Source organism: Cavia porcellus, unplaced genomic scaffold, assembly GCF_034190915.1.
Source record: "Cavia porcellus strain 051 isolate PalLab524CR breed Dunkin Hartley unplaced genomic scaffold, mCavPor4.1 scaffold_9, whole genome shotgun sequence".
Lineage (NCBI taxonomy): Eukaryota > Metazoa > Chordata > Mammalia > Rodentia > Caviidae > Cavia > Cavia porcellus.
In genome coordinates, this window is record NW_026947492.1 from 75,952,474 (window position 1) to 75,965,400 (window position 12,927).

Sequence of the window (12,927 nt, forward strand, 5' to 3'; positions counted from 1 at the left end):
CGCAGCAAAAGACACCTGTGCAAAGTGTGTGACAAGAATGCTGCTGAACAAGGGCCCAGAAGAGGGGCAGAAGGTCTGGCGTGCTGACCTGCACAAGCAGAAAGAATGAAAATATGTGGGCCAAGAATAAACGCACAAGACACCCAAGGGAAGACACAGCAGACTGCAACACAACTGAATTTAATACTTCAACACAACAGACATAGCCAAGATTTTTTTTTTTTTTTTTTTTTTTTTGTCTTTTTCATTTTTATTGGTACCGGGGATCGAACTCATAACCGCCTGCTTGCAAGGTAGGAACTTATGCCGCTGAGCTAAATCCCCAGTCCCCATAGCCAAGATTTTTAAGAACATGATATTGAGTGGAAAGCAAGGCCACTAATCTCCTGCACTGCTTGGGACACTGAATTTCTCTGCTATACCAACCATTGGGGAGCAAACCATGTGGCATGATTTGGTCTAAAAAAACTTTCGCTGAGAGCTGCACAATAAATGCATTTCTATCTTGTGAATATCTAATGTATTTAATCTAGTACCGCAAGTAAAGTCAGTGTTTGAATTTATTTTTATTATACTGTATTTCTTAGACATCTGAAAGTCTAACTTAAAAAAAGAGATGTTGTGCCGGCATTCTGGAAACGGTTACACCCCAGACATCTTTACAGATGAGCTACACTATGTAACTTCCCACAGAAGTTAATTATAAGGTAGAATATAATATTCTGCTTCTTAGAGTGTATTGCTATTTATTGTCTCCAATTAGCTCAGTTCATTTGGAATTGCAGTGATAGATAAAATTTTCCTTTTAAAAAGTAGAATTTATTTCAGTGTAAATATAAAATTTTAATTTGGGAATATACTTTCTAAAGTAATATTTGATAAACGCCTTTTCTGTCTCTTAAATTCATTCAAAGTTTCTGAGACCGGTGAATAGATTCAGTAATTCAACAAACAATACAAACTATACAATATAAACCTATAATTTCATGATATGGATATTTACTGACTATATTTAATTTTAACAAAATGGGGACTGTACTTTTATAGTAGCTTATTGGTTTATTTTAATTTTAAAAAGTCAGGCACTCTTGATATTCAGCACAGAAATGTCTACCTCAATCCTGTTCAATCTTTATGACCATCGACAGGGCAGACAATCAAGGTAGCTCGCTTGTTGTCTTATCGATTTTCATGAAAAAAAAGTACTGTTTCTTGAAAATGGTGCTATTTTCCATATTCAGCTAAACAATGAAGACAACCAAACTCTGTTCCGATGCTAGCTTACTCACTCAGGATTCCTAGGTGTATCTGCTGGGGTGTGTGTGTGTGTGTGTGTGTGTGTGGGTGTGCATGAGTCCTTTGCTATTTATTGTCTCTGCATTTCTGAATTCTAAGAAATGTCCTGCTCTTGGAAGATGGGTCTCCATCCTGCATGAGCAGTGGCCTGCACACTGTGCTACGGGAACTGTTATGACATGCCTGTTTCTATGGTTACCGCTGTGCTGGAGAGAGGTGCCTGTCAGGGACCAATTTACTCTCCAGACGAGCACTGGCAGCGAAGGGAGGGCAGGGTCCCCACAACCTTAGCATCTTAGCGAGGGCCAATGTGCAGCCACAGTAAGCAAAACAGAATCCTATGCAAAGCCTAAGGCCACGGCAGTATATCTGTGCCCCACCAAATGCATACCAGTATTTCCAACAGCCTATGAGACTGTCAGTTGACACAAATTGAAAAATTATTTCTTTTGTAATGAAGAAACTCAAGTATAGCAGTAAAGTTTATAAGAATATTTGTCAGTCTGTGAGTTCACAGCAAATGTAGCTAAGACTGACAAAAAATAAGATTTTTGATCCTGTCTTGTCAGTAAAAATAACGGAGCTATGGAACATTTGTGCTAAAATAATGCAAGTTGGGTGCAGGTCTCTCAGTTGCAAATGCAATTAAATCACTAGGGAATAAATTTAAAAGGCATGATATCTCAAAATATAGTTTTCCTCTTTTTAAGTTAAACTAGCCAGAGCATCTTGATTGGTGGGAAGTGGAAAAAATATTTCGAATTAGAGCTACAGAGAAGAGTTAAGCTACAAAATGTTTTAATATGGTATGGCAAATAAAAATGTACTTTTTATTTAGTGAAACAATCAAAACATATAACAAGATAAAATTTTAAAATAATTCCTACATGTAATTTGAAACTAAAACCTGAATGACAGAAACATGAAAAATGCTATACATAGAAATTTTCCAGTGTTGCAAGTTTGAAAGTCAGTTTTGAAATGTGGCTATTTATTAATCCCAGAAGCCACAGCCAGCCATTTAGAAACAGTGCTGACACTGCATGTGTGCATCTTCTGGCGCCCCCTGAGCCCAGCACCAATCTGAACAGACCCGCGGGGGAGCCTGGCCCCAGCTGCTGGTTCACCGGCTGGCGCCTGACAACAGCTCGCCGCTGCTGTACACTGGCTAGGACTTCCGGGTCTGCTCCTAGACAATCCGAAAACTGCATTCTCTGCGTGGCTGGAAAAGGCTCTAAGGGAACACAATACCTGGGGATTGGATCCATCAACGCCTTCCTCAGAAATGACCTTCTTGATAAACTCAAGCAGCATCGTGTAGCCATGGGTCAAGTGGCTGTTGGTGAGAAGTGGTTGAGACACATGAATGGGTTACGAGGGAGGAGGAGCAAGCTGCCCTACAACAGGACGTCAACAATGCAAGACACAGGGTCACCAGATCGCGGAAAGCAAACGCGTTGGACTAGTGTAAGTAATGCTAACGTCTGAAGCAATCCAGAAAGGGAGTAAGCCACACGCCTTACCTCGCGTAGGGCTCTTGACATCACAGGAATATAAACTGTGGAGACTGAGATGACTTAATTATGTCAGGCCTGCTTACCTCCACGAAAATTAATGATTTAATGAAGCAACCTAAATGATGGAGCCACTATAGCTTTCCAGGAGTAATCATACATAATTAACACATAGTTAATGAACTGCTATGCCAAGTACACCTGAATCATTGTTCTAATCTCCTGAGCTCATCTTTCATCAAAGTTTTAATTTTCTTTGCACAATCTGCTAAAATGATAGTCGTTTCCAAGCTTGATATTTTAAGACACATGAAGACAAGTGGATATATTCTCTATGAAGTTACTGTTTACCCACTTCTGTTAAATACAACAAAGTACATTGTGAATTTATGAGGACACCCTAAATTATTGCTGACATGAATACAAGCATTACCATTATAATTTAAAAATGTTTCACAAATGCTAGAAAATCTCAAAGAAAGACTAAGCAGAGCAGAGAAAACCTGGTTTACACTAGCAGCAGGGAGAGTCTGCACACTGGATGGCCTTGTGCCATGGCTGAGTGTGAACCGTCACAGCAGGATAGTTCTGGAACACAGCTGTTCATTGACACCAACAGACTAAGGGTTGCAAAAGCTGTGCAGGAAATGCACAGGAGCATTTGTTCGCGGTGCTCTCAGGAAACAGTCATATAGGAAGGAACCAAGACTTTAACAAACAATGCCACAGAATATGAAGCATGTAAACTACAAAAAGGACACCAAAAGTTAGGAAATCGACCTCTTAGAGCAGCAGTGGGTGCCCAGCAGAAACACACATGCACTCTGTACCGCTGCTAAGCCACAGCTCACCCCAAAGTGACTACCATGTACGCGTGAAAGAGCACAAGGGACAAGGTGTCTGTGTGCACAAAACAAGCCCGGCATGAGGTGATGAGGGCCGTGGTGGCTCTTTCTCATCTAGTTCTGCCTCCACTTTCAGTGTGAATGCAGTCAGCTATGCGGACACATCCTCCCACTTTCGTAGGTGAAGCAGCACGTCCATGAGAAATATTCTATAAAGGCAGCTGTGTGACTATTTCCATCTTCCCAGAAATCTGTAACTAGACATTCAGCTTTCAGAACACAGCGTACCGTTCCAACGCAGCACAGTCCATCTGGATCCCAGTCACTGAGCTTCTCACAGGGACTGAAATGTGCCCCAAGCACCCAATGAGGAAATGAATTCCAGCCCACCCTGTGAAAACTGCTACTACAGGTTAAACGGGGTGTACACACCCAGCATCTCCAAATACACAAATCATACATCAGCTAAGATTAGTGTTATTTCAAATAACAACGATGGTAATATGGGATGATGATGACGAGTACGATGGTGATGAGGATGAAGACAAGGATGATGATGACAACAACAAAATGTCCTCCAGTATTATGCTGCCACCAGTAACAGGACTTCCTTTCCTCTGGAAGGGTAAAAAGTGCTCAGTTGCACGCATGGCATTTTGTTCTCTGGTCTGTTGCTGAACGCTTGGGTTGACTGTATCTTGGTTACTGAGAGTGGCACTGCAATACTATGGAAGCCGGTCATCCCCCCAAAAGCAGGACTGCCGCATCCAGCAGCTGTTTGGAAGGTCTGAGGACCCTCCACACTGTTTTCCATAGCGTTGTAACAGTGCATAATTCCCACCAACATGTACCGGGGTCCCTCTTTCTCTGATACTTATCCTTTGTCTTTGTGCTAATAGCCATTCTGACAGGTGTTAGATGATCTCATTGTGATTTTAATTCACGTTCCCCAGATGATTAATGACGCTCAGCATTCTTTCGCATATGTGTTGTCCAGTTGCATGTCTTGTTTTGAGAAGTATCTGTTGGGGTCCTTTGCTCATGTGTTACCCCAGTTGTTACCGTGCCGTCAGGTTGTTCAGCCTTTTCTATATCTGGGGTGTTAACCTCTTCTCAGAATACCGCCTCCTCCTGCCCTGTGTTCTCTCTCCACCACGCCTCTTCTGTGGGCAGAACAGGGCCTTCTCTTGTACAAGAACAAAACAAAGACCCAGAGCCAGTATACCTTGAGCGTTTCTTTAACCTCAAGATAAGACAACCCATCACCAACAACGCTGAGCACTCTGCAAGTAATGAGATCCATTTCTGCAACCGCTTAGAGCCGGAGGAAAATAACAGCCCTGACAAAATGGGATACCTTTCATTTGGGTGTATCCATTGTTAACACTAACATGAGGATTGAATCATTTTAAGACTACAATCATTTACATGTTTTGGTACTAAAATACTAAGTACTGCTGACCTCCATGCATTCCCTTGCATTAATGTTTATGATAATGAGCCAAGTGTGGTGGCACACCGCTGTAATCCCAGTGCTCTGCAGGCTGAGGCAGGAGGAGCTCCATGAGTTTGAAGGCAGGTTGGGCTACACAGTGAGTTTAAGGCCATCCTGAACTACACAGCAAGATCCTCTTAAAAACAAAATATATAATGTATATTTTGCTGAAATAAAAATTTTCAATTTGTTATTGACAGTTTTTAAATCTGAGGATGTGTATTTCTGGGTGTATGTGGTGTCAATTAGCCTAGGAGTTACAGATACAGCTCAGTGGCGCGGTACCTGCCTGGCAAGTAGATGTCCTGAGGTTTTTTGTTTTTTGTTTTTTTTAAATTGGTACCGGGGAATCAAACTCACGACCACCTGCTTGCAAGGCAGGTGCTTACGCTGCTGAGCTAAATCCCCAGCCCTGACATCCTGAGTTTGATTCCCAATATCCTTCACCAAAAAAAAAAAGCAAAGAGTAGATAGTAACAAGGAAGCTCAGTTACAAATATGACCCAGGTTTCCTTATTAATGAGTCCAACATTTAACAAAGCTTAGCCAGATACAGGTGTTTCTTAAAACCTGCCCCAAAGGTAGTACGTTTTTAATCATGCATACTGTATTTTTCCTGATTTTCATGATTTTTGAGAACTTGTATACTAAAATGGTCTACTTTGAGATTTTACACTTGTGTGTTTCAAGTTATCACTGTATAAGCAATATAAAAATAATCAGTAGAACTCATTTTTACCTTTAAAAGTTCAAGCACTTAAATTATCTTAAGTTTAAAAAAGAAAAAAGCTTGGGAAAAAGGAGATAATCTTTTGAGAATATACACTACAAAATTAAAATTCTGTTAGCAGGTCATCATGGTGAAGGCCTGTAATTTCAGTACTTCGGGAGGCTTAGTCAGAAAGAGCACACACAAATTTGATCCCAGTTGGAGTAATTCAGCATCTTAGCAAGACCTTGTCTTAAAATAAAAAGTAATAAAAGGTCCTGGGTTCACTCTCTAAGACCAACAAGAAATAATATGTATGAAATTAAAATAACTCATCAACACAGGAAAACTTTACACACAGGCCCCTGGGTAACTTTAGTTGATAAAGAATCTGATACATTGTAAATACTCAAAAAACTCCTGTATTACAGTCACAACACACGACAGCTACCACAACCCTATGTGTATGCACAGCCACTGCTGCCGCTTCATGAGTGGGTCAGCGGACATGTCCACAGGTGTCCATCAGGTTGCACAGGACACACGGACCTCCAAGGTCCTGCCCCTTAGCATCCCCTGCCCTGCTGGCCACACTCACATCCAGCCTGAGTGCGGTCCACGTTCGGGGCAGAGGCTGTGGGTTCAGGGTCCCACGCATGCACTCAGCAGTCTGGAGAAGCACTGTGTGTGACGTCGGGGTCCCTCCTGGGCTGTGAGGAGGAAGTGTTTGCCCTCGACCGCTGTTGCAGTTTAATTCTCCTCATGACCCACAAAAGCATCCCAGCCAGGCGTGTGACCCATAAAAACATCCCAGTCGGGAGTGGTAGTACACGCTTGTAAACCCAGCACTTGGGAGGCTGAGGCTGGAGGATACCAGTCTACAAAGTGAGTTCAGGGCCAGCCTGAACTGCATAGTGAAACCCAACCTCGAAAAGACTAAAAAAAAAAAAAACGTGGATATGGAACAGTGTGTGCTCACAAATCTGCAAATTGGGTGCCAGCACTTCCTGGTATAGTAGTCCACTAAGATTGTGGTCTGACTCTACCTGTGCCATAGCCACAGCTAAAGGCAGGACCCGATGCGAATTTTTAAATTTAGGGTCCTGCTCCTCAAACTTTTCCCATAAAAATCGAGAAACTCTTATCCATTCTGCCTTTAAAGCAGGATGTTCAAGAATGCTTTCATCATTGAAAACGTGTTGCTGGGCTTTTAAAAATCAGAATTTCGGTTATTTAAAGATTATTTAACTACCTGATGAAACAATCATGGGGAAAACAGAAATAGAAAAAGAAGCTGTTATTCCTAATCAGGATTAACTCAAAATAAGGATTAAGCTGTTGAGACGTTATTAATAAAAATCAACGCGCACACAGGACCTGTACCACCGAAATTCTCCCTACACGCGTGTTTCCGGTTCCCGTGTGCAAGCACTGAGCAGGCTCGGTGCTCCCACCCGGCCACACCTCAGGCCAGCCTGCCAAGTGGCAGCTGCGCCCAAGGAGGGTGCGGTCTGTTCTCCCCGTTTCAGGTGAAAAGCCTTATTCCCATTACCCTGAAGGCTGTCACTGACTGAGCTTTCGGACGCTTTTCTCCCACTGTGAGTCTGAGGAAGCTCACCACAGAAAACCCAGCCGGGAGAAGAACACGGTCAATGGTGCTGCGGGAGGGATGGGCGGCCGCAAGGGGCGGCCCTTCAGAAGAGCACCGAGGGCTCCGGGCCACGCCCCCAGGGTCTGGCGAGGATTCCTGCAAGAGGCGGACTCTGCTTGAACTGCAACTTGGTCTGGACTCCCTGGGACCTCCCCTCGATCCTGATCTCCCTGGTTCTCAGCGAGGCCTCCCACAGCCCCTGCCCGCCGCTGCAGTCCACCAAGCCCGGGCACTGCACACCCGGCCCGCAGTGACTTGGCCACCTCTGCGCCGTGGTCCTGCCCCCATCCAGATCTCCAGTGTCTTCACCTTCATTCTCAGTGTGCGGCCTGTCACCCAGAAGGAAAGGTCACTGCCAGGTGCAGTCCAATGTCTGCATTTCCCGAAATTTACGTGCTGACCCTGGGCTACAGCAGGATGCAGAGATGAACCCTTTGGGATGAAATCGGGCTCGAGGGGGAGCCATGCATAGGGGAGCAGGGTCCTCGAAAAGAGGCTAGGGGAGGCTAGGGGAGCTTCTGCCTTGTGAGGCAACCACTAGTGTGCAGCCTTCGTGGGGGAAGCAGGCCTTGCCGAAGCCTGGCCCGGTCAGCACCCCGATTCTGAACTTCCATGCGTCTAGAACTTTCAGAAACAAACCTGTGCTGCTCACCAGAGACTCAGTTCCAGGTGTTTGTCAACCTCTGCAAGCACATCTCTGCATGGTCTCCTGCCAAACTCCAGCACGGAGCCAGGACCCCGCTGCTCACAGACCTTGCCCGTGGAAAGATACCCAGCTGCCCTGCTCTCCGACAGCCATATTGGATGTTTCCTACAAGTATACTGACAGACTGTCATCTCACTTTCAGATAAGAAAAGCGACTCCTGCCCTGCCTCCTCTACCAGCTGTTCTATTTCTCTACACCAACACTCAAGTTTTCTAATCTTTGGTGTTCTCAATCAGCAAGTTTCTCGTAAATGCACTCCAGTGAGACAGTCACCACCATCAGCCCAGCAAGACTGTGAACCCATGTCCTGCATGAGCAGAGGCTTCCAGCTTGAGGTCGTACTGTTTGTCCACCTCTGTCATTGCCTGGGCTTTTGGTGTGAAGGTTTTGCCTGGGCCAAGAAATTACTACAGAATGCAGTGTCATAAAGCTTTTCCTCCATGACTTCTTTCAGAATTTTTATAGTTTAGGGTCTTATCTTTAGGTCTTTAATTCTTTTTGTGTTAACTTTCGCAAGCCATGTCTTTCTCCAGTTTTCCCGTCACGACTTGCTGGAGACAGTGATTTCTCTTAAGGGTGCTCCACTCTTACTGAAGATCATATAACAACACTACGAGATGATTTCTGGTTTGTCTATTTCAATCCACTGACTTGGCTGTCTGTATTTGTGCCATATGTTTATTTTGTACCATATTGTTTTAATTACAGTAACTATGTGATACACTTCTGAAATCAGTAAGCATCAGACCTTCAGCTGGTTTTTGGGGTTGTTTTAGTTATTCCGGGTTCCTCAACATTTAGTCTCTGTGTAACATTTTTTTTTTTTTTTTTTTTGAGACAGGGTCTCACCATGTAGTTCAAATCAGCCTTAAACTCACTATGTAGCCCAGGCTGACCTCGAACCCATGGCAATCCTTCTGCCTCAGCATCCCAAGCACTGGGATTATAGGCATGTGCCACAAGTCAACTAATTAAATCTGCTCTGTCCATCTCATACTTTTAAAAATGGGGATAATATTAGTAACTTAATGGAATTTTCCTATGAACAAAATGAAATAACAAGGACAAAGCTAAGAATAGTATCTGACAGAAAGATCTATTCTCAATAATGTTAGTATCATCCTGATGGGATCAACATACTACTGAAATGCTCCAGTTGAAGGACTGACAGAAGTAGAATGGAACAAGGTAACTTTGCTGATTTCTCTGTCGATAAAAAATGTATTGCAAACATATAACAGAAATGATGACAATGACTGTGGCCAAGATTCATGCCGTCTTACTATGCCTGCCATTGTGTGCTGAGCCCCACAGTTTTATTTCAACACTCAGTAACTCTCCAAAGTAGTTTCTACTACTACCCAGTTTTACAGCCATAAAGACAAGGGAAAAGTAAAGTAACTTGAACAAAGTTACAAAGCCAATAAGTGAAACAGCCAGGACTCAAACCCAGACTGCCTGAGTAAAATCCCTTATATTAAAAGTGTATAGTGGCCTACACCTAATAATTCCAACTCTGGGTGGCTAAGGCAGGAGGATTGCAAGTCTGAGCTCAGTTTATGCTACCTGGTGACTAAGTACTGTCTCAAAGTAGAGAGGGAAGGAGGGAGGGGAGAGAGTGAGAGAGTATTGAAAATGTGGAGCAAGAGCTTTGGGCTCAATCCTTAAATAAATAAATAATCATCTGCAAAGGAGAAAGATCTTTTGCAAAAGGAAAGGGGACCAAGAGATGAAAGAGATGGAGGAAGAGAAGGGGAAGTAAAAAATATTTTTATTATGTGTCAGCTCCCCAAGGTGAACATAATCATTATATACTGTAAACCTGTACTAACAAAGACTTAAAAACCATAAAAAATTACTCATTATACAAACACTCAGACATAATTACTATTATTACTACTAAATTTATACAATTTACATATAGTTATAATATACAATATTTAATATAAAATATTAATGGAGTAGAGGTATATTGTATTAATGTATATCTTAAATATAAATTATATATAATTTATATTTATTTTTTATAATTTATACATTTCAGTATATATGGTGTTATTTTATAGTTTTTAAAAATCTTTCATTTTGGTGAAAATTAGCCCCGTTGTTTGGATGCAACATACTTTATTCAGTGAAGCGACAGGGAGAAATGTTATTCTGGATTTTCAACATGCCACAGTCATGATGATCATTCACACACACACACACACACACACACACACACACAAACACATATATATCTTTACTAAGTTGGGCTATGATTTCTTCATGATAAATTCCTAGAAATGGCACAATGGCAACAAAAATGAAGTAACTATACCCTCACTGTTCACATGCTTCTGTTGGTAACAATTTATCCACCCACAGTGAACACAAATGCCTTCTCCCTATCGTCTCCAGCACAGGGGACTATTGTATAAAATATCTGATGGTATCAAATCATCTGCAAAGAAAGTTGGATTTCTTCCTTTTCAATCCATAACCCTTTTATGTCTTTCTCTTGTCTGACTTTCTGGCTAAAGTTTTGAGTATTATATTGGGCAGGAGTCCATTGGTGGGAATGGACAGCCTTTTTGTTATCCCGGTTTTTAGAGGGAATACTCTCAAATTCTCCCCATATAGTATGATATTGGGTGTGCGTTTGTCATAAATAGCTTTTATCAGGTTAAGATGCCTATTTTCATCAGTTTTTCTAATGCATGGATGCTGGATTTTGTCCAAGGCTGCTTCTGCATGTATACAGATCATGTGATTTTCGTCCTTCTGCTTATGTGATATATTTACTGATCATGTATGTTGTAGCACCCGGGCCTCCCTGAGATGAAGCTTATGTTACTATGATATGGGATCTTTTTAATGACTTGTTGAACTCTTGTTTGCCAAAACAATGTCTTGTTGAGGATTTCTGATCTATTTATAAGGACAGTGGCCTATAGTTTTCTGTGAAGCAACTCTAATGAATTATTGTCTAGTTTTTGTACTTGAGTCATGCTGGCTTCAAAAAATGAGTTTAGGCTCCTTCCCCTTCAATTACATGCAAGAGTTTGGGAAATATTAGTGTTAGTTCTTCTCTTCTCTGAAGTTCTGGCAAAACTCAGCCGTGAACCCACTGGATCCTGGGCTTTTCTCCACTGGTTAGGGGTTTTTCGATTTGTTTTTTAAATTAACTGCCTCAATTTCATTGCCAATTACTGGGTTATCTGGGAGTTTGACATCTTCTTGGCTCAATTTTGGTAAGTTTATCCATTTCTTCTAGATTTTCCAGTTTATTGGAATATAAAGTTTCAAAACAGTTACTTATAACACTCTGGATTGTTGCAATTTCACCCTTTCTCCAATTGCATTAATGTGGGTTTTTCCTTTCCTTGTTCTGATAAAACTGACTACAGGTTTATAAATGTTATTTATCCTTTCAAAAACCAACTTTCATTCATTGGTCCTTCGTCATAATTTTGGTTTCAATTTCATTGATTTGTGCTCTTACCATTACAATTTCTCTCCTCTACAAGTATGGCATTTGGATTCCTTTTGTTTTTCTAGGACCTGACAGTTGCAAAATGCTATTTCTTTGAGCTGACATTTCCTTGATGTAGTTAGTAGTGAGGGTTAGTGGCTCAATCTGTATCTTTTTTTGAGAATATACTTTTGAAGTCGTCCAATTTGTCTAGTGCTTTTGTTCCTACGCCTTTGTGGCCTGTGCTCCACATTTATTGAGAACTGATTTCCTCTCATGCGCTGTTCGTAGCACATTAGTTATCTCATTCAGCTTTCCCCAAAGCTGGTATATTTTGCCCATTTTGTAGTGGGGCACTCAATTTTTTTATTTTTACCAATTCAAAAAATGTCTTAATTTACTGAAATATTTAAATGCTTACAATTTTAAAAATTTTAAAATACTCTCAAGCTTATTTAAAAAATCTAGAACAAAGAAAACTTTCTTGTTGACAGTAAGTTGTTGACAGGGTAACATCTCTTCTTAACCATTTAGGTATGGTTCCTTCAAATGGCATCTTCCTCCGGAAGAACAACACAAGCATCTCCTGTGACACAGTGATACAAGTGGCAGCCAACGCTGTCACTTCACCCTCAGGCTTCTGCTGAGTTCTGCCCTTGTCTCATGGGATCAGACATGGCAAAGGGACTTGCTGCGGAATCACACGCTGCATGCAGCTGCCTGTGTTCTGCACAGCCTCTGTCAGGCCAGATTCCTTGACTCGGATGCTCTCTGTATCTGTGTGTGAGTTAAAATGCAGCTACACCGTTTCTCAGGCTTGGATGTGGGCAGGAAGGGGAAGGATAGGGAAAATGACTAAGAAGTGATATGCGTATGCAACAATGCCCCACGATGAATGTAGTTACGTATTATGAACAGATATTAGTAACAAGACACTAAGGAAGACTTAAATTTATGCATTTGAAATATCAAAAATCTCCTTACTGCGTCTTACCAAGTGCTCCACGACTTGGACTTCCTCCATTATTGGTGATATAAACTTTACCAAGGTGATACCTGCTGGCTTCTCACTAGTGATTCTCACTATAGAATCACTCTCCTCCCCTCGATATTTAAGCAACAGCTTGTATGCAGGTATTTTGAGGCTACTTAGTTGTTCTGTTTCTCAGCACTCTCTTAGTGTATTCATTTACTTGTGCCAGTGTGTACTTGTGGTTTCCTGTGTCATCAAACGGGAAACAGTACTTTACTGTCAG

The 12,927-nt window shown here is 41.8% G+C and overlaps 1 protein-coding gene across 9 annotated transcripts in view; it reads right to left on the reverse strand.

Annotated features, from left to right (window-relative positions):
- The window catches only part of Elp4 (elongator acetyltransferase complex subunit 4), a 195,056-nt gene that overhangs the window by 108,967 nt on the left and 73,162 nt on the right, over positions 1-12,927 (reverse strand). For all 9 annotated transcript variants that reach the window (XM_063256731.1, XM_063256727.1, XM_013146774.3 and 6 more), the window contains one exon: positions 2,548-2,632. In XM_063256731.1, the coding sequence (XP_063112801.1) occupies positions 2,548-2,632 (85 nt within the window). The remainder of the gene's footprint in view (positions 1-2,547; positions 2,633-12,927) is intronic.